Genomic DNA, 22,543 nt, shown 5'->3' on the forward strand with positions numbered 1-22,543 from the left:
ATAGTGAACACAGCATTGTACTAAGGTTGAAATGGATTTATGTATCTGTTGATATAGACAAAAACAAGTTAGTGCACGTGATTGTAGACATAAATTCACAACTTTGTTATGTATACTGTGAAAGCATATATAGCTCTGGGACTGAATGTTTCGTGGTTAATATAGCTTACTAAATCTACTTATTTTTTTTATATATTTCCTGGACTAGATTGATTCGTGGATAAGAGTATCCAACGCAGAATATAATGTTGTCTTTCTGTGTAGGATGTTACAATCCAAATACAGCAGACATACTGGAATGTGACATCATCTATTCCTTTAGATCCTAGTACCAGCCATACACATCTACAAACATTATACATATCTATGATGGGATACCTACAAATAACTAGTACACCAGATACCGCAGCCATCCATCAGCCTTACATCGTAATAATACGAACGCCCAATCCTGCCTAGATAGCATTGCCATCCGCCGATAGAGGCTGTGATAAACATTTTAACACTTTTGTATTTAAAGTTATACACACCTGAGTAACCACATAGTCACTAGTGTTCCGCGTTACTCTTCTGTATGGTAACATGTGACCAGTTTTGTAGATAAATGTGTGTCATCAATGTATATCGTTTACTTTTTAATCGCAGATTAGAAAAGAGACGTTAAACTACTATATCACATCAAACGTCAGGTTATATTCTTGTCTACTTTCGTAGTTAACTCCAAACACTCTTCACCAAACAGTTTTAAATAAGAATCATAATCCCAAAAAGGTCAGTTTATTATAATAAAAACGGTCAATATGTTATAATAAAAACGGTCAATATGTTATAACAAAAACGGTCAGTTAATTATCATAAAAACGGTCAATATGTTATAACAAAAACAGTCTGTATGTTATAACAAAAACGGTCAGTATGTTATAACAAAAACGGTCAGTATGTTATAACAAAAACGGTTAGTATGTTATAACAAAAACGATCAGTATGTTAGAACAAAAATGGTCAGTATGTTATAACAAAAACGGTTAGTATGTTATAACAAAAACGGTTAGTATGTTATAACAAAAACGGTCTGTATGTTATAACAAAAACGGTCAGTATGTTAAAATAAAAACGGTCAGTGCGTCAAATCCCTACCATGTAAACATGTAACGTGTAACAAATTATAGAAGTGTTGAGATTATATCCTAACCTAAATCGGACGGTTACGTGTTAAAGGCGTCCGGCCAATCTGGGCCTTCGTATCCTACGTATTTAAATACCATCAGTTGTCAACATGTTTCAGCACGTGAACGGGCAAAGTTCGCCTTATAAAAGCCTTGTCACGATTGTGTATGTATTCTAACGAACCGTATACATATGTAGCAATAATCACTGATTTTGATGATAGAGGTCTGCTGATAGAAACCGCTACAGGATATAATACGGCCAGTTGTCTCAGACATGTGATATGATACGTACCATTGATTAGTCGGAGACTGGTCAGTTCAGTCCTTTTTGGTTGACAGCTTTCTCACAACTTTGTTAGCTGTTATAAACACTACAAAATTCCATTATGATGCAAGTTAAATTTCTATTGCATGCACTCTCTGATCTTTATCTGACAGATGACGTAGCTATAACTCTCTAATCTTATTTACACTCTGTCGAGGTCTGATAATGTCAACACCACAGTTGGTTAAAATCCCTGTGTTATTACGATAACATGTATAGTAGGCCAGGTAAAATGTGAGTTCACTCGTGTTATAGAGGAAATAATTCACATCAAATTAATCTTTTATCAATATTTAATAAAGAATATGAGACAATAACATCTCCCAATCAATATGTCAGCATTTGTTTGGAACAATTTTGATTTCCTTGAATTGACTTCCACATTAGTCTTACTGATGGACGAAACAGCAAGATGGCAGAGTTGACATCTTTATGATGTAACCTTTTTTTGAGAATGCTTCGTGTGTTTTGACATTCTTTCTCTAAATGTTGGAATAATTCGATGCCAACATATAATTGCTATACCATGAGGACATTTCACATTCCATATCATTATCTTCCATATTGTACAGAAACTGAAGAATGATGTAACAAAAAAGTCAATATTACCATTCAGGTCAATATATATACCTCATCATAGCGACGTTTTCTATAAAATCCTTACTGGTGACAGTTCTGCTATTCATTTCAACGATAATAATAACATTTTCTAAATCTTTATATACTGATATATAAAACTAAATCACCATCAATGCTTTCATAATAGACACTATTTCTTGGTGGAAAATATAACTGGCGAAAATATAATAATCATTGTAATCCAACATACACTTTCCGTTGAGTTTCAATATTACGGTGTGATCTGACTTCTACTAAAAAACATGTCCCATATTTATTACAATTTCTCCTCCCTGTATTCTAAGTACACACCAGAAATTGATACATCATCGGTTTCTTGCAACCAACTTTCATAAAGACAGACAATATAATGTTCACAATTAATATGCAAAAAGCCCTATCATCTTGACGTTTGTCTTCTCGTGCTCTAGAAACGGTTCATGATAGAGCAGATATATGTGCAACACTCTCCTACCTGTCTTGGTAGGACTTTCTTAGATGTAACCTGATGCACGTGGATGTCAGTTCACTTCCGGAAGTGGCACATGACTTTCGACACGTGCGTCATTCTCACAAGTGATATCTTCAATGTCCTCAGTAAATGTTCTTTGGGCCTCCATATTGACTGACGACGTGTTACGCGAAATACGTTCAGTACGCAACTGATTGTTATGTGTTTGAGGAACACGGTCTTTTGTGGAAACGTGCATACGATTATAAATTAATACACTCCAAAAGTCATTTATTAGTATTTGCACCAAAACTAGATGGTATCAATCCGCTAGACCACGGCAATTAGCTCACAATTAAATGTGTAAAAAAAAAAAAAAAAACAATAGTTACAGAGGTCCCCGAACACGATCATTACAGAACGGTGCAATGGTAGCGATGTCCATTGGACAGTTTCAAGGAAAATTTGTGAACTAATTTCAAACCGTTTCAAAAGTCACTCAATCCTTTACTAGGTATTTGTGCGCATGTTTATTTATTTTCTGAATATATAAGAATACAATTAAGTATATGTGGCACCTTAATTAAATGATTAATATTTGAAACGGTTATAGTTTCTTTGGTAATACTGTCCATGGCAGTTGTAGCTATTGTTAATTAGCATTATGCGTCGTGTCGCTAGATCACGTGACCGTCACTTTCGGTTAATATGTATTTTGCATTGCGGCCCGTGCCAGGCATATTGCGTATGGTTATGTAATGTGTGTAATTGTGTGTGGTGTGATGTGATGTGTGGTATTCTTTTGTTGACCGGACTGACCACTCAGGACACATGCGCGCTGTTAATCTTCCTGTCATTTCCCGCTTTTCTGTCTTTCTTTTCACTTGGGCAGCAGATTTCAAAGGGGTTGGACGTTATTTGAAATACAAGTATACATCTTCAGCACCACATGCAGGGTAAGTTGACGTGAACTATTATGTATTGTAAAGTAATTGTGTAGTGCGTTCGATAACGTTTTTTGTAAAAAGTAGTTTTATGTGCTCGTATTGTATAGCCGTGTTTTTGTCTTTTTAGGGATTTCTTTGTGCTGATAATAAATTTGATCCCAATACCATTGAACCACCGAGTCAGTCGTTATTCAAAACGAATCCTAATTCCACATATACCTCCTAATTAAGCCAATAATAAATATAGGACTGACACTTGTAGATATATCAGATACACACTGAATAGTTAGATAAGTGTCTTGTTTACAAAGAGCCACACGTGAACAGCCTTAGCGCGCTGACATATATTTTATGTACAATATTTATGTAAACATTAAATGGACGTCTCTTTCTGTTACAGCAATGAATAATTTAAAATCTCATACCGTCATAAAGGAAATTTTATATGCATTACGTCTGTAATACTCTCATTTTTCATTCCTTTTGTAAACAAAAAATATATGCTCAGGTAAATCGTAAGTGTTGTGTTTGATACACGGGCGACAAAGCCGGTACGGATCCGGACCTGTCACGTATATACCCGTATACTGGTAAACTTTTGTTGTATGAGGCAACGCCACTCGCCACGATCTGAGGTTAGAAACTGTGTACAATAAGGCTAATTAATGCAGGTCCAAAGTTATTTTCAAAACTGTTGAATTAAAAATGACTTTTATAATCACCGATCAATTTTAGTGTTCTTGTAATCGTTACCTAGTAATAACTTCACGAATTTCCGTTTAATTTTCAATTCGTAATATAAGTCAACCATTTTTACCAATGCGCAGATAATGTGCGATCCTATCGCACAGCTGTGCGCACGATACTGTATCGTACGTGTGTGCGCACGAAATTTATGGTACGTTTTACGACACCACAACTGTACATACTGTATAAAGCCTTAAGCCTTGTTCAATGTGTTTTGATTGTATTAACCTTGATTTCATCCTCGATACACCAGGGGTTACGATCACTTTCGCTCTCTCCATTCCTCATATCAGAATATTTTTGACGTTCGTGCAGAGTTACCTCCCCGCACGGAGCTTTCCTACTTGATTTTATTTTTATGTAAGCATGGCGGGTATTACGCGCACCTCACGGAAAGAAATTGCTTACAGGGGAACTGTGGTGAGTTCTTATGCGTAAGTAATAGTTCTTTTTTGTATTATATTAATATTATTTAATTGATGAAATGGTGCTTGAGCTGTAGTTTTTAGAGATCGCGTAGTATCGTTGTAGAATTTTATGGAAGCGCACTGCAACCGGTGCAAGGGAAATTTTAACCCATTTAAACATGCCAAGAGAATCATTTAGCAAAAGTAATTTTAAATGTTAATTATTAACAGGGATAATATCAATTTTATTTTTATTTATTTATATATATTTGTTTATTTTTTATTTATCGAAAAACACATGAGGAATAAATAGATTCATATATACTATCAGTCTATAACTCCCATCGTCACACACTTACAGAGTATAGTCATGCATCATTTTCACCACTAAACACACAGCATTTTGAGTTGCACACTATATCTTAACTATCATAGACACTATGTAACACAATCACTCTAAACATATATTTATAACTTGCAGCCATACTAGCACTCCAGCATTGTTACATATACAAACAACATCAGCATCTGACATCAACGTCATCATATACAATCATCATCCTCGTCACACATTAGCATCATCACATACCATCAGCATCATTATGGTCACCTATCAACATTAGCATCATCACACTTCAGCAGCATTACACATCCGCATTATCACATACCAAATCAGCATCGTCACACCTCAACATCATCATATATACGAACATCAGCAGCATCACACAGCAGCATCACACATCCTCATTATCAGCTTCTTCACACACTTTAACTTCCATGCATAAGGATGCTGCAGATTCTTAGACACAGTCAACATCATTATCTTCATCATCAAGCACACATAGACATGCTAATTTCAGTAATTTCTCCATAAACTAGTATGGACTCATAATAAGTGAGCAACTGACAGCTGTCACTATATCACTATAAGATAAATGTTCCTAGATATAATGAAATAGACAAATAAAAAACAAAACATGTGATGATTTTTTTTTATAATTCTTTAAACAGCAGACAACTATTAGCTGTTAATAATAAATGTAAATCAATATCAGAAATACTGTCAGTTCTTACCATTGCTTGTGAAGTGATTGATTCTAAGGTGACCGATAAGGCCCATGGGCCTCTTGTTTCTAATCTTAAATTAATTTTTCAATGTATTTTTATGCACAATATGCGTACCTCAAGTGATTTTGCTTATTATTTTAGATTTATGATCTTTACATTTATTTACTTCTTTTTTTTGTTTGATATTTATGTATTTTATACATCCGTCAAATGACAGGACATATTATGGTATTCTCGTCTTCCATCCGTCCATCTTCCGTCCGTATGTCCCTCTGTTCGTAAACATTTCAATGTCCCAGCGATTTTGAAATTTATTAAGCCTTAACAGATTTCTTTTAACTTTCATTGCAAGCTTAAGTACAATCAAAGCTAGATTGAGTTTGATTTCCATGATTTTTGATCCACAACTTTTAGAGTTACGGCCCATTAATGTCTGTAACCTTTTCAATGTCGGTGCAATAACTTTGCAAAGTATTACGCAATTACCATTGAAACAAATGCAATATATTATATACAGCATAAATAGTGTAGGGATAGTCAGACAAAATCACAGGCGTATTTCGTGACCTGAAACAGGCTCTGGTTTTTTTTTTTTTTTTTCGTGTGACAAATTAAAATGATTGTTCAATATATGAATATTGTCATCATTCCATTATACCTTCATAGATCCCTATTAGGATAAACTGACGGGACAGAGCTTGTTTGTTACACTATCAGAATAATGTAAATCACTCATACTGGTGGAGGAATTACAGTGATTCTAGCATTAAGTTGTATGGTTGCCAATTTATTTGCAGATAAGTCAATACCATTATTACTATTGCAGCCATGGTCTTTTGATGGCGTCGTTAACTTCACCTTGTCAGAATATCCTAATGGGGCAATATTTTGTACATCATGTGAGAAAAAAAAGCATATTTACAAAATTAATAACCAGAAGTAGCAAAATCACAGGGACTTTTCGAAATTATTTTTATTATCTTAATTATCTAGACAAGCCATTGTGGCGACATATAAATATGCAAGTGTTTCTGACTTCGTTTTAAATAAAAAAATAGTTGTGGAGTGATGGCTTTTGATAATGGATATATGTATATCTAGTTTTGATATATGTTTTATTTGACAAGGAATGTCAATTTATTGTTGTTAATAAAGTTACTGTTTCAATTTTGTTGTCATTGGTCCGTTTTTCCTTGGCCCGGAACTATTTCTGAAGGCGTCTATTTGCATCAACACTGCATCGTCATGCCGGTAATTACGGGCTTAAAATAGATTTTCTGTTGACCAATTTCATTTGACAGATGGGATTAAATCCCTAATGCGTCATATCGAGCGTAATAGCTTATTGGATAAATATTTATAGCAACCTATATTGAACTTGGGGAAACCCGTTCGTCCGCCATGGTGTTTCACGTTGTAATAGCAGCAAGCTGCAAGATGAACTCGAGTAATTTTACGGATGTTTCCTTTGATTGCTTTTCATTATAACTACTGGAGCATGCATAAAACATCCTTGTGTCGTTGTCACGAAATGTAATAGATGTAGCAACAACCATTTGTACCTTAACTTTAATAAAAACATGCCAAATGTCGTATCTTTCTAATGGGAAGCCTGTTACGACGGAGATGTGAAGGGGACGTAACTCTTGGCGAACGACTACTATGTTCTGATATGGGAACATAAAAAATGTAAGGTACCGTGTGCGACATCTTGAGGACAAGACGAAAAAACTATTTGACCCATTGATGTACACCAAACGATTCTCGAGGTCACATTACGGTGTAATGTAATGGCTTTGAAGTTGGTTGTCGTTCTTTGTAATCTTCATGTTTTGTTTTCATGTAATCATTAAAATTACTTCGGTTGTGCTTGCTATTTTAGCATAAGGGTTCACAGAGCGAAAGTGAGCGTAACTCCTGGAGTATCGAGGGTTCCTTAATTCTAGCTGACTTTATCTTCGGTTAAAATTCCGTACCCGAAAATCAGTAGTCATATTTCACACACTTATCAAACCAAAGTCTAGGATTACTGTATGTAACAGTATTCTATATTTACGCATTGTGACGTCGATGTTGGGTAAACCGTCAGAGATACGCATTGTGACGTCGTTGTTTGGTAAACCGTCATAGATACACATTGTGACGTCGGTGTTGGGTAAACCGTCAGAAATACGCATTGTGACGTCGTTGTCGGGTTAACTGTCAGAGATACGCTTTGTGACGTCGGTGTCGGGTTAACCGTCAGAGATACGTATTTTGACGTCGTTGTCGGGTTAACTGTCAGAGATACGCATTGTGACGTCGGTGTCGGGTTAACCGTCAGAGATACGCATTGTGACGTCGGTATCGGGTTAACCGTCAGAGATACACATTGTGACGTCGGTGTCGGGTTAACCGTCAGAGATACGCATTGTGACGTCGGTGTCGGGTTAACTGTCAGAGATACGCATTGTGACGTCGGTGTCGGGTTAACCGTCAGAGATACGCATTGTGACGTCGGTGTCGGGTTAACTGTCAGAGATACGCATTGTGACGTCGGTGTCAGGTTAACTGTCAGAGATACGCATTGTGACGTCGGTGTCGGGTTAACTGTCAGAGATACGCTTTGTGACGTCGGTGTTGGGTAAACCGTCAGATCTCCCTTAATTTTCATATTCACTTCAATCATCGAAAACACTTGATGATATTTAAATATTCAAATTTCTGATTGCTATGGTAACGTCATTATTGATAAAACACGATTTTTATCAAAAGGTGTGTAATCCCATGTTTCTAAATATATATAGACATTGCTTATCAAAATAATAAACTTGAAGAGTGTGAAAATTCATGGTGAAGCAAAATGATACTTGTTCTTCAGTTTCATCAAAAATTCTTGGGAGTAGAGGAGTTAAACATAAGTTTGACGGATTTAACCGCAGTTCTATAGTTGAAGAGAACTTTCGACTTGATCGTGATTACCCATTTTTCAAAAATCTATTCACTGTCAGCTTTGATTAGGACCCTACTGTGAGGATAGTTTGAATCCAGTAGCCCCTAATTGTCCTAAATTGACCTTAATTAACCATAGGGTTTACCGTAATTGACCGTTGTGTGTCAGTAAGCACTAATGGTCAAATATGGTCAAATTGGACAACTGAAAAACTGTCACTACATTCACAGTATTAATAGGTAGAGTAAACTTGGGTCAACAAGCCAATTTACTCGATGTTCAACGTACCTTATCTATCCAACAGTTTAAACTCCTTTTTAAATTTCCTCTTTGATCAATTTTGAATCTATCTCGATCAGATATATACGCGAGGTAAGATTTGACTGTGGCTATATTTCAACTGTCCTAGGCGGCAGTGTGTCATGTTCTCATTACGTTTGTCCATGTTCAAATGTCTTTGAACACTACAGTTCCATTTTGAATAGAATATACATTATCATGGCCAAAATCTTGTGTAGGTGTACATATACATAATGAGGGCCAAATCGAAAGCATGAACAGAAAACGTGAGCATACATATCGTATTTTACGTAATGTTTAGTCGACATCCAACAGAGTGTAACACGTGTGTGTTAGATATATACTAGTGTATTAGACGTATTCTTGTATAAGACCGCGGTGTGTGCGTGTATGTGTGTGCTTCAGCTCCTGTGTAACACTTGTGTGTTAGATATATACTAGTGTATTAGACGCAATCTTGTATAAGACCGCGGTGTGTGCGTGTATGTGTGTGCTTCAGCTCCTGACTATATTTTACATTATAGCCGATCTAGGGCTTTTGTGTGTTTGGTTTGGCCGATACCCTTTGTGTATAGCAATGCAGTGTCGGTATACGGGACAAAATCCACGTGCTGGCACTGTGATAGGATAATTTTAGATTGTTCGTGAGAGGTCAACGCTTTCTGAGGTTGAAGCTACACTTTGTCGTGTCAAAGCTGTATTATTCAGCTCATCAGTGACATCAACATGTCGAAGAAAAGATATAGAGACGACAACTGTATCTCTGTGATTTCTAGATTCAAACAGGACCAGTTATATCGCCACAAGGTATCCACGTCTCTCGCCGTGTACGGAATTTTCGCTGTTATTGTAAGTGCCTATACGTAAGAATAGCTTTGTGTTTCAGCTTCTTTTACAAATTATTGACCAATTTTAAAAGGTTTTACAGATGGCAGTTAATTACAATAAAAAGCCGCTATGAATGTTTAAAATCTTCAGCGAATTAAAACTAGTCACGTGGGTTTAAATAGCTTTTATAACGGAAAAAATATCTGGACTTTTGTGTGAAATTAAATTTGATAATGAACATCAAAGGCAATTTTATTCCTTCAGTGGTTTAAAGATCTGTAATATAAAAAAGAATGACACATATTTAAGTTTGTGTTGGAAAAGTTCAATGATATTTCAGAATTAGAGATATAGGTTGAATAATGAGGATTATAGGAAATGATATGACATAACAGAATACATATATATAGGCTGAAAGGTTATCTATGTAAACATATTGTTTGTATGAAATGGCCTCCAATTGAGTATTGCTGTACTAAGATTGGCACGAGACTATAAAAAATGATACTTATCAAATATGACAGAGTGCAGTCGAAAGTGCAGTTGTTGGAGATAACCTACCAATCTAAAAAATTAGCCACGAGAGGTCACTGGTCCAGCAACAGCTTGACAAACTACAAGCTGTCAACCGATTCCTATATACCCCTATATTTCCTATATTTTGGTTCAAAAACCTATATTTTGAAAGACCTCATATATTTCCTATTATTTTGAAAAATATTCCAATATCTTTCAGGAAATTTGTCGCCGATAAATGAAGAGATTGTAAATATTTCTTTGATACTGCTTTTGGCTTCTTTATTTTACAGGTTAGATAATTCTTAGGTCTTTAACAGCATCACCAGCCACCAGAAAATGATTCAGTGCATATCTTTATCACCTGTATGGGCACCTTGCAAGGCAGTACAACAGGATATTGACCTTTTAGGTGTCCCTTCAGATGATGACGATGAGCTATGCAGCAGTTCTCTGCCTGGGTTGTGAATGGTGAAAATGAAACGATTTTCGTTTGGAAAACTTCTATATTTTGCCTCCAAACTAGCAAAAAAAACTCCTATATTTGTTTGAAGAAGGTCGACAGCCTGAGGCTATTGTATAACATTGTTCTGGTCTGTAGTTCAACAATACAGACCTCTATGTTATCATACAGACTTCACAGGTAATTCAACACGTTTATCAGAAATAAGATACACCCGGATCTGATCAAGGTGAATCAGCTTTATAGAGTTTTTTTCTACGCCTGTCTGATGTGTTTTAGATTTGAACGAACTGTTGATGTACATGGACGTTTTAAGGACGGTGGCTAACTATGGTTATCAGTTCGCTGTAGATTTTACAATGTATCTTATTTTGTTAAAAAGACATGCCTGTTGTATAGTGTCACTGACTACAGTATTACTTCACACCTTGGATAAAAGCCATTTCTGCGTGTTACACAGATGCACTTGACCGTCATTTAATAACATTGAAAATGACTTTAGCTGAAATATGAACAGTTAAAAACTCCGCCTCTATTTCGTGTCACACATTTTAGAATTATTGTATTCAATGTTGTTCTGTTGTTCTGGCCTTATAACTAAAAGGGCCGTTGTAATAACACCGTTCAATAAATATCATCTGTTAAAACTTTGTGAAACGTGATTCATTTTGCAACATTCTGAAAAAATATAATTCTTAAAAATATAATGTACGAAGATAACAGTTTGTATTTTGATTTCATGAAAATCATATTTAAAGAAAAATACCCATATCACGATTCTTTAAACAAACTTTTTTCTTCAAACATACAGTAAAACATCGAACATGCCCTACTGCTGGTCATCATACAGCTGTTTCGTCCTCTTAGGACTCGTCAGCAATGCTAGTGTCTAGTAACGAATTAAACTGCATCATACAACTGTTTCGTCCTCTTAGGACTCGTCAGCAATGCTAGTGTCTAGTAACGAATTAAAATGCATCATACAACTGTTTCGATCTCCTAGGACTCGTCAGCAATGCTAGTGTCTAGTAACGAATTAAAATGCATCATACAACTGTTTCGATCTCCTAGGACTCGTCAGCAAAGCTAGTTTCCATTAACGAATTAAACTTCATCATACAACTGTTTCGTTCTCCTAGGACTCGTCAGCAAAGATAGTTTCCATTAACGAATCAAAATGCATCATACAACTGTTTCGATCTCCTAGGACTCGTCAGCAAAGATAGTTTCCATTAACGAATTAAACTTCATCATACAGCTGTTTCGTTTTCCTTGGACTCGTCAGCAAAGATAGTTTCCATTAACGAATTAAACTTCATCATACAACTGTTTCGTCCTCTTAGGACTCGTCAGCAATGCTAGTGTCTAGTAACGAATCAAAATGCATCATACAACTGTTTCGATCTCCTAGGACTCGTCAGCAAAGCTAGTGTCTAGTAACGAATTAAAATGCATCATACAACTGTTTCGATCTCCTAGGACTCGTCAGCAATGCTAGTGTCTAGTAACGAATTAAAATGCATCATACAACTGTTTCGATCTCCTAGGACTCGTCAGCAAAGATAGTTTCCATTAACGAATTAAACTTCATCATACAACTGTTTCGTTCTCCTAGGACTCGTCAGCAAAGATAGTTTCCATTAACGAATTAAACTTCATCATACAGCTGTTTCGATCTCCTAGGACTCGTCAGCAAAGATAGTTTCCATTAACGAATTAAACTTCATCATACAGCTGTTTCGATCTCCTAGGACTCGTCAGCAAAGATAGTTTCCATTAACGAATTAAACTTCATCATACAGCTGTTTTGCCCTCCTGGGACTCGTCAGCAATGCTAGTAGTGTCCAGTAACTAATTAAACTGCATCATACAGCCGCTACATCCTTCCATCATCAGTGATGCTAGGGCCTCATTATGAGGTAAATAGCACCATACAAATATAGAAATATCTACAAAAAAGAGAGCAAATATAACGATTCCAAATTTAGTAGCTTTTTAGAATTGTGCAATGAGGCATCAAAGACCGTTTTTACACCTACTTACAGAACGGAGATACACAAGAATGAAATAAACTGCAACTTGCATCCTTCTAATAATCGTCAGAGGGCGACCTGAAAAAGATTTAAATTGGTCAAAAGAAATGTGAATTTGTACTAGAGAGCATCAGAATTATGTTTTTAAAGTTTTATTTGTTAAAATAAATGTTGAGTTATATGATAATAACACTCATGTCCTTATGAATTTTTACAGGGAGGTATAAAAGGCCAAATAGGCCCAGCATTCCTCGACCTTCAGATTATTAGCAATGTCGGACTGGACAAAGGGTCGTGGATAGTGACTAGTTTGTATATAGGGTATACACTGGGAGCCCTAACCAATGGTTTCCTGTACCATCGCTGTACCGGAAGTGTTCTGTTCGCAGTCAGCTCTCTGTGTCTGTCTGTCATCATAGCTTTCATACCTTGGTGCAGAGAGTACAGCGTCATGGTGACCTGTCATACAGCTATGGGTTTGGTCGTCGGACTCATCGACGCAGGTAAGTTGTGTAATACTGTAATCAATGTCACGGCTGTGGGTTTGGTCGTCGGCCTCATCGACGCAGGTAAGTTGTGTAATATTGTAATCAATGTCACGGCTGTGGGTTTGGTCGTCGGCCTCATCGACGCGGGTAAGTTGTGTATTTACTGTAATCAATATCACGGCTGTGGGTTTGGTCGTCGGCCTCATCGACGCGGGTAAGTTGTGTAATACTGTAATCAATGTCACGACTGTGAGTTTGATCGTCGGCCTCATCGACGCGTGTAAGTTGTGTAATACTGTTATTCAATTAAAACGTGATGTATAAGCATAATTGTGTCAATGGAATGAAAGTGAGTTAAGTATGCAAATCCTCCTACAAGAGGACAATTTATTGTTCATTGGCTGAACCCAGACCTCTTCAACACTGGCGGCATATATTGCTGAAAAAATAAAATTTAATGTTTTATCTTTAAACCCAGGGGCCCATAGGTCCTGTATCGCTCACCTGGATATTAAAAACCAGCAACAGTACACATGCCTATAGGTTGGGTATTTCAATTATTCCAAGTTAAAGCTCAATCACTTACCCCTTTTGATAAGGAAAGACCAATGGGTAAATTCTTATATCATTGCTGTTTTTTTCTTTTTATGCCCTGTAAAGGTTTATATGGGTAATGATTTGGTATCTCAGCTATGTCAAAATATGGCCCAGAATTGAACAGAATTTGTTTATTTCTTGATGCCAAGAAATTCTATATATATGGTTTGGGGATGAGGATCTCAACTGATTCAAAGATATTACCCAGAAACTAAGTCCCTTGAGGTGCCAATTTTACATCATGGTTGCGTTTATCTCTTGATGCTAGCAATGCTGTATATATGGTTATCGGGCGGGGACTTTAAAAGAATTTGCTCTATTTTCCCTATTTGGTCCCTCCCCTCCTGCCCAAGGGGGCCGAGACCCATCGTTCATACAAAATTGATTTCTGTTCATCCAAAGATGCTTCAGACCAAATTTGGGCAAAATCCAATCATTCCTATAGGAGGAGTAGAATTTTAAAGGACTTGCCAAATTTTCCCCTTTCGCGCTCCGCCCCTCAGGCCCAGGTGGACTGGGACACACCATATGCACAAATACAAATAAGACCCTTTCCCCAAATGATGTTTCTGACCAAATTTGGTCAAAATTCCGCCAGTCATTCATTCAGTGTCCTTGCGACGTGAGGGGGCGACCTGTATCGACCTCGGTGAAGTGATAATGTCTGTAGCGGTGATCGTTTGATTATACTAGTCTTTGTACACGGCTTCAGTGCCTAATAGTGCCCTATCCTAACTCAAGCAGTCGAAACATGTCTAGAAGCGGAAAGGAAGAGCTTGGGGGCCTGTCTAGATTTGGTTTGTGTTAGGGTTATCTTGAAGTCCTTCTAATGCCTTAGAAATAATTGTATAGTCTTAAACTATCCCTAGACCCCTGTACCGGCGTTATCACGCCTTTTTTTTCGTAAAACCACCGTTGTCACCTATGGGACATCTTTTTCTGGGTCAATCCAAGGATCATAATCCAATATGGCTGACATTCAAACGTTCGCTTCAAACGAAATGCTTTATTATATTTAGTCGCCTACCTGTCTTAATATTGTTTACATGTGTATATGAAATTATTTAGCTATAGACCGTGATATTACCGCAGCTTGCAGTTTATAAAGAACGCACATGTTTATATTTTCATCTTTCTAACATGTTACATATATAATGGCAGCCCCGATGTCCAATAACGTTACGGGTGCGCAAGCGTGAACACATTTGTATCGGTTAGACGATTGACAGGATCGGGTAGGATTATGTCTTTCTCGACCAAAATAAATGTGTAAGAAATGTATTTATTTATTCTTATTCTGTATTCGCCGTTAAAAGTAATTTGTGATGCTTCATGTTTGACCACTTCAAGTCAAACAAATTTACATAAACATCATTAAAACGATCCTTTTCTTCCTGTGTCATGTAAAATAATCGATTGTTTCCACATTATTGCAGAACTCACAATTCAGTGATCTGTGTTACATCATAATATCAATGTTTTATTTCAATTTTGCTTTGCCTAATCTTAATCTTATGATAGTTATGTCATCTGATTTATTGTGACCGTATAATTTTGTCTTTCTAATTGTTTTTCTATAATTTGTCTCATGTTGTTTAAATAACTCTGGTCTCTCCCAATTCCGTCCCATTTTTGAGTATTTTGTTTTTCTATCAAAGCATAATCTTCTTGGTAAGTTTTACATTGATGTCGTTTATGATTAAGCACTTTCTTTGTCAGTTTGTCAACTCTTTCGTTACCGTGATACCCTGTTCATCTAGTTGTTGGATACATAGATTCGAATCTAGCGTGACTGATCTCGAGGTATTTCCGGTGTCTATAGATGAAGTACTGGGAGACTATCTTTGAGGATGACTGCTCGGTTTGGCTTGATCTATCAATCTTAACGCAAACCCTATAGTTATGAGTTCGCTATAATAAACAGAGCAATTGTCCCACATTCTGATGGATATGTTTATTTTGTTGTCAGGGGAGAGAACTCCTAGACCTACTCTACCTGTTGTTGGAAGTTTTAGAACGAACACTATCGTAGGTAACAAAACCATTGTATTGTCTTCGATGGTTGCCATGGATATAACTTTGGCTCCTGTTGGGCTTCAGTTTTTTGTTGGCAGAGTTAAGGATTTTGTAGTTAATTATGAGTTTACTAAGAAGCCAAAGCGGTAAGGGGTTTTGAAACTTTTCGTCTGTTTGAATATTGTCTACATGAAACTCCTTCAGTAAATTAACTACCTGATTATCGTAAGCAGGTTTCTTACGTTGTTTTAAATCGCCCAATTCTGCTAATATACTAACGGACGGGCCATGTGAGCTTAAATGTGAAAAAAAGTAAATTTCATATTCTCTTTCATATCTGACCGTTTGACCTGTTAAGAATATCTCTCCCCCCCTCTCTCTCTCCCTCTCTCTCTCTCTCTCTCTCTCTCTCTCTCTCTCTCTCTCTCTCTCACAACAAATGGTGTATGGTGTAGTATGAGCGTGAGTGTGTTGATGGGTTTTGATGGGACAGAAGAAAGATGGCGATGATGGGAGTCATGATATGATGATGATGATGATGATGATGATGATGATGATGATGATGATGATGATGATGATGAATGATTTTAAGGTTTGAATGATCTAAAAATAGACAAAAGTAAACGAGACTCACCGTGTTGTTATCATACCTAATGCCATGACAAACATTGACTTTTGTGTTTTGTCGTTGTAGCTGGGAACGCAGAAATCATCCGACTTTGGAAAACAAAAAGTGAAGCTATCCTAGTAGGTCTACATGTGATATTTAACGCCGGTGGTGTCATCTCACCTGTCATTATTGCCCCGTTCCTAGTGAGAAATGTGACTGAGGAGATGACCACGTCGGTACCACGGCTGACTATTAAAACATTAAATCTCACTGTACCAAATTCCAATTTATCTCTTCTACAGAATTCCAGCTTCAGTACAACTCGCGGAGATGAAGAGTCCAGAATCTACATCCCCTACTCAATTTCCTCCGTCTTTTGTATTCTTCATTGTCTGTGTTTTATAATTTTGTACATAACTGAAAAACAAACAAAAAACATTGGTAACCAGACAAAGAACAATCAAGGAAACTACAGTGGTCTGTATTCTCTAAATAAGCAGGAGACCGACCGTCTAAATGGACAAGCCATCACAAACCAAGTCACAGTAATATACGCTGAAGAAACAGATAAAAATGTGACCCATGACCTTTCTAAGTATGACTTCCAGATACCAAGGTCACTTCAGTTGCTTGGCCTCGTTGTCATGGTTACCATAGCAGCCATGAGTAATGCTATTGATTTTTCTTTTTCTACTTACTTGTCGTCTTTCTGTGTCGAGTTCCTACACTGGAGTAAGTCCATGGGTTCGGTGATCACGTCCTTGTTGTTTATCATGGTAGTGGTAGGTGGCACACTTAGTATGTTATTTACTAAATGTATCAACAGTATTGTCTATATAGGTGTACAGGTGACTATGTTACTTACAGCTCTATTGCTGTTCTTACTCAGCGCCTTATTTCACTTAACCGCAGGGATTTGGCTATCAGCGCCTCTCTTTGGATTCGCGAAATCGGCCATTTTTCCTTTAGTGATAGCGTGGACAAACCAGACCTTCATTCGCGTGTCTGGTAGAATATCGTCCGTGTTCTTTGTTGGAGCTATGGGTAGTTGTTCTGTCAATTTGTTCATGCTGGCATCCATCATGGAAAGTATGGGGAAAATCTGGTTTTGTTATGTATTGACTATAGAAAGTATTGTGTTGATTATATTCTTCATTATAGCAGTGATCCTCTCACAATACGTCAAGCACAGGAGAAGACAACCAGTGACCAGTAAACAGACTGATGCTGAGTTGTAACCCTAATGACACATAAGCTAATTAAGGTTAATTAGACATAGGGGAAAATGAGGAGAAGACAGTACACACCAGGGAAGCTTCAAAGCAAAACGACATATTTCTATATCCTGTGGATTAGGCCAATGGAGTTTGGTTGCCTGAAATATATAACGCATATTTTTTTTCTCCACACTGATAAAACCTGGTGCTATCTTATTTAAAACCTTGTACACTTCATAAGCCGTCATCTTCTTCAGTCTATCTATAACATAACTGTTGTTTTTAAAAAATGTTTGAAAGTTTAAGTATGAATATTTTGAATAAAGCAAATGACTCTGTCCTGAAGGAGTTCGTTCGGCTTTTGATGAGATTTCAAAAATCCCAAACCAATATACATAAAAGTTTGATAGAATTTGTGACCATCTCCAAATCGCTGACATTAGAGAGACAAATTGCAAAGATAGCTGCTTATATGTCTTTTTATAATTTTTTCAAACTTCTAAAGATTTCGGTTTCGATAGTCCAGAAGTTGCCCCCTTATTGACTGTGTCTATAAGACTGCCAATGTTTATTCCACAACCAAACGTAATAACAGAGGGAACATCGGCTAGGATAGCAACAACGAAGGATGATATATGTACTAGATGGTATTTTATATTGTTTTACCTCTATTTGGAGGTAGGGTATCAAAGTTTATATCACACAATCTAGATGCTATCAGCTATGGATTCGATGTTATTGAATGAAAGTCTGAACTGGTGTAGGATTGTGGTCCGTAACTTTGGGCATTCCAGTCATTACGGAAGCCTATTACAACAAATGTTGATTGGTTAAAAATAGTTTTAAAGATAAAAGAATGTAACATAACCTGTCAGTCTAAGTAAGCATTTGATCGCATCATTAACCTCTTAATGTTACCAACATGCTACATCAAAGGTAAAGAATTTCAGCAGCTCTCGTCTGTTGGATGTCGGTATGATTATACTATTGAAACTCTAATGTACAGTAAACTACCTTGTTTTATTACCAAAGGGGATCAGGTCAGTCGATCTGTCTGTATTTTAAGTGAGTTCTTTGTCCTCTAAATCAACCAAGCAATAGAAATGTATCGTTATTGACCTTAAAACTACATCAGGGATGCAAAGCTTCTCGTGTAAATTATACTTAACACAGGTTGTCTCCCTTGCTCCGTACTCGGTGTCAAATGAAATATTAAGTGGTGTAGCAATTACAAGTTATGGTAAATATTTTTCCTCAGATCACGTGGTAACTATATCATCAACTGGAATTTACCTCTCTTTCTATCGGACCAAACCATAAAATACCCGCTATCACGAAAAACTTCAGTACTGGTGGTAAACAACTCGGTACGGACTGTAAAATCAACACGCAACATTGACTGTCAACATTAACACTTTGTACTGACTGTCAACATTAACACTCCACACTGACTGTAAACATTATCACTCCACATTGACTGTAAACATTGCACTCCACACTGACTGTAAACATTAACACTCAGTACTGACTGTCAACATTAACACTCCACACTGACTGTCAACATTAACACTCCACACTGACTGTAAACATTATCACTCCACATTGACTGTAAACATTGCACTCCACACTGACTGTAAACATTAACACTCAGTACTGACTGTCAACATTAACACTCCACACTGGCTGTCAACATTAACACTCCACACTGACAGTAAACATTACACTCCACTCTGACTGTAAACATTAACACTCAGTACTGACTGTGAACATTAACACTCACTACTGACTGTGAACATTAACACTCAGTACTGACTGTGAACATTAACACTCACTACTGACAGTAAACATTATCACTCAGTACTGACTGTAAACATTAACACTCCACACTGACTGTCAACATTAACACTCCACACTGACTGTAAACATTAATTCTCCACTCTGACTGTAAACATTAACACTCAGTACTGACTGTGAACATTAACACTCACTACTGACTGTGAACATTAACACTCAGTACTGACTGTAAACATTAACACTCAGTATTGACTGTAAACATTAACACTCAGTACTGACTGTAAACATTATCACTCCACACTGACTGTAAACATTAATTCTCCACACTGACTTTAAACATTAACACTCAGTACTGACTGTAAACATTAACACTCAGTACTGACTGTAAATATTAACACTCAGTACTGACTGCAGACAATAACACTCAGCACTGATTGGAAACATTATTCGTAACTTCGATTTGTAATCTAATCCGATCGGAGTGTGCAAAAGACAAAGAAATGAAAAGTGTTATTGCTGGATTTTCAACACAAGAATGGTTTTAAACACTTGTCTTCTGTAGACTTTACTCCTAAATCCCCTAAATCTATAACGGTGTCAGCAAGTTCATTCATAAAGACTTTGTCGTCAACGAAAAAAAAACCATTTGTATCTGTAAACCTATCTCGATGCAGCTTTCGAACGGAGTCGCCTCTCTGCCATCAGACAAATTACTTGTTTATATAGCTAAGAATCGGATAGTTTGCCGTTCATAATTTAAACGTTTCTATCAAAGTACTTACAAGGTTTTCAAGACTTTTGGGAACTGCAGAGTAGAAATATTGTTTGACTTGTTTTTGTATTATCAGAAATCATTTCTTTCCTGACTACGGCAATATAAGTCAGAACTTGTGTATAAAATACTAAATGATTGAACGAGAATGTACACCTATCAAGAGGTAGGCAACGTAACATACTCAGTTGGTTTTACAACCCGATTTCTATCTCAGCGATGTGTTAAATGTTTCACAGAAATAAATATTGTAGTACAGTATGTGTTGTGTTTTGGTGATGTTTACCAAATGTAGATGAAATACCTGTTTTCCATAACTTCAAATATCTTCTTCTCAGTACCTCAATACCCAGGTATGTTAGAATTAAATACTCGTCATGGATGAAAAACCTTCGGGTGCTTGGCCAAAATTGTAAATTTCATAACCACTGGATCTCGCATTTCCCCTGTAGAGTTGGTAAAGTTTAAAATTATTTATTTCGTAAAATTACGTGTGTGAGCATAAATAGTTTATTTTTTATTGGAAAAAGTTCAAACTTGGTTGAAATTATAAGAGTTAGATGAGGTTTAATGATGTGGACATATTGATCCTGGCTGATCCCCAAGGGCCAGTGGGCAGGGTCGAAACGGGTCAGATTTGCTCAAAGATCTTCTTAATACCCAGACATGAAAGAAACTTTAAAATACTTTTCATGGATGGTAGGGTTCGTATTTTAAAAAAATCATGTTTTGGTGTAATGTCTTTTATTCCATACATGGTTAGAAGACTTACAATGGGACGGCAGTTGTAATTTGCGTGATAATCTGTTTATCAAGCTAGTGATCCTCATAAAAAACATGACACATATAAGTTGTCATGAACCTTGTTTAATGTACCGATTTGAATTGTGAGTAGTATTAGTAGAGTTTACGGCTTGGAGTAATCTGTATAACAGTAGCTAAGCGAGTGTGTTAGCCAATAATCCCCTGCTTATAGTAAGTACTTTTGAAAGCAAGCCAAATATCAAAACCATTTAACCGTTAACAATGTGTCATATTTATATGTGACAAGTATCTGTGGTCTGAGTTATCAATAGTACTCATTCCATATGCAATGTATTCTTAGCGACACCATAACAAACAAGTGTTTTGCATAGCATATATTTTCGGAGAGATTCAAAGTAATCTCCGGATCGTGTTCCGGTACGGAATGACGACTATTACAGTGCAAAGGACGCTCCATTCATTAGTTAATATGTTATTTGAGCACGAGATATTACAGTGCAGAAAGTATTGGAAGGTATGAAAGAGACTCCGATAATCGGACAGATGATGTTTCATTTGAGCACGAGACATTACAGTACAGAAAGTATTGTAGATTATGAATTATGTTATTTGAGCGCAATAAATTAAACAAATGAAAGTTCATTTATGACACCTAGGTCAATCGGTTTAACAACAAAGCTTTGGGAATTTTTTTCTGTTAGTACACGGTCACATGACATCTTTGATACGGTCCTCGTACATGACAGTGTAAAAACCTTCACCGTGAATGTTACCTCTGTTTGTTTTAAGCATTACCTGGTAGTAAAACAAGGTACATAGCATTACCTGGTGTATTTAACTTAAGTGTCCGTTGTCAGTTCGATTAAATATCAAAATTTTATTTCACCTGAATGTTTATTCAGCAATATCAAATAAATGATGCGTGACGGTAATACTGAGTGGATGGTAAGCGACTTATAGTCTATAAAAGTAGGTATATTGGGTCCATATATAGGTTTCAGGTCCAATGTTTGAACTTGTTCTCAGTGTGGCAATCTTGCGTCTCATCTCTGTTTATCTGGCTGACTCAACGAATATCAATGTGCCAATATAAACCTAGCTGATTTGAATGATTTCAAATTATGGAAATGTATAAATCAGTATGCAGTGAGATGTTGGTGCAAGTTTTCAAGCACAATGCCAACAAAGAACAGTGATATAGTCTACCTATCAGTAATTTTGTAGATCGGAAAAGTATATTAGTCACGGACTGCAAAGCTGAAAAAGATTTCAAAAGGTTTGCGTAACATACATTCAAATAGCTTCAGTTTAACGCATAATATATTCTGAGCTTGAAATTACTTAACATAAATACTCAATCTTTTATTTAATTGATAGATTTCTATAACATTCCTCCTAGTATAACTAAATACCGGCGCTGTTTGTAAAGTCAGTATTGATTGGTTAGTATGTAAGAAGGTTAAAAAAATAGTCTGTTCAA

The 22,543-nt window shown here is 36.6% G+C and overlaps 1 protein-coding gene across 2 annotated transcripts; it reads left to right on the forward strand.

The window, feature by feature from the left end:
• The first annotated feature begins 9,521 nt into the window (after positions 1-9,521).
• LOC132564314 (sodium-dependent glucose transporter 1-like) lies at positions 9,522-20,559 on the forward strand. Of its 2 annotated transcripts, none has more exons than XM_060228980.1 (3): positions 9,522-9,813; positions 13,022-13,307; positions 16,600-20,559. In XM_060228980.1, the coding sequence occupies exons 1-3, from the start codon at positions 9,691-9,693 to the stop codon at positions 17,751-17,753; spliced, it is 1,563 nt and encodes a 520-aa protein (XP_060084963.1). In that variant the 5' UTR covers positions 9,522-9,690; the 3' UTR covers positions 17,754-20,559. The 2 variants fall into 2 exon arrangements, with proteins under 2 accessions (XP_060084963.1, XP_060084964.1); XM_060228981.1 differs by lacking the exon at positions 9,522-9,813 and adding an exon at positions 12,651-12,690.
• The last annotated feature ends 1,984 nt before the right edge of the window (positions 20,560-22,543 follow it).

Source organism: Ylistrum balloti, unplaced genomic scaffold (genome assembly GCF_031769215.1).
Source record: "Ylistrum balloti isolate Yb309-2 unplaced genomic scaffold, AGI_CSIRO_Ybal_v1 Utg372164, whole genome shotgun sequence".
In the NCBI taxonomy this organism is placed as follows: Eukaryota; Metazoa; Mollusca; class Bivalvia; order Pectinida; family Pectinidae; genus Ylistrum; species Ylistrum balloti.

Bases quoted from the DNA above. Each gene is read 5' to 3' on its own strand.
- LOC132564314 (XM_060228980.1), top strand. From the start codon at position 9,691: ATGTCGAAGAAAAGATATAGAGACGACAACTGTATCTCTGTGATTTCT. The intron at 9,814-13,021 runs GTAAGTGCCTAT...GAATTTTTACAG, and splicing joins ACGGAATTTTCGCTGTTATT to GGAGGTATAAAAGGCCAAAT. The intron at 13,308-16,599 runs GTAAGTTGTGTA...TTGTCGTTGTAG, and splicing joins CGTCGGACTCATCGACGCAG to CTGGGAACGCAGAAATCATC.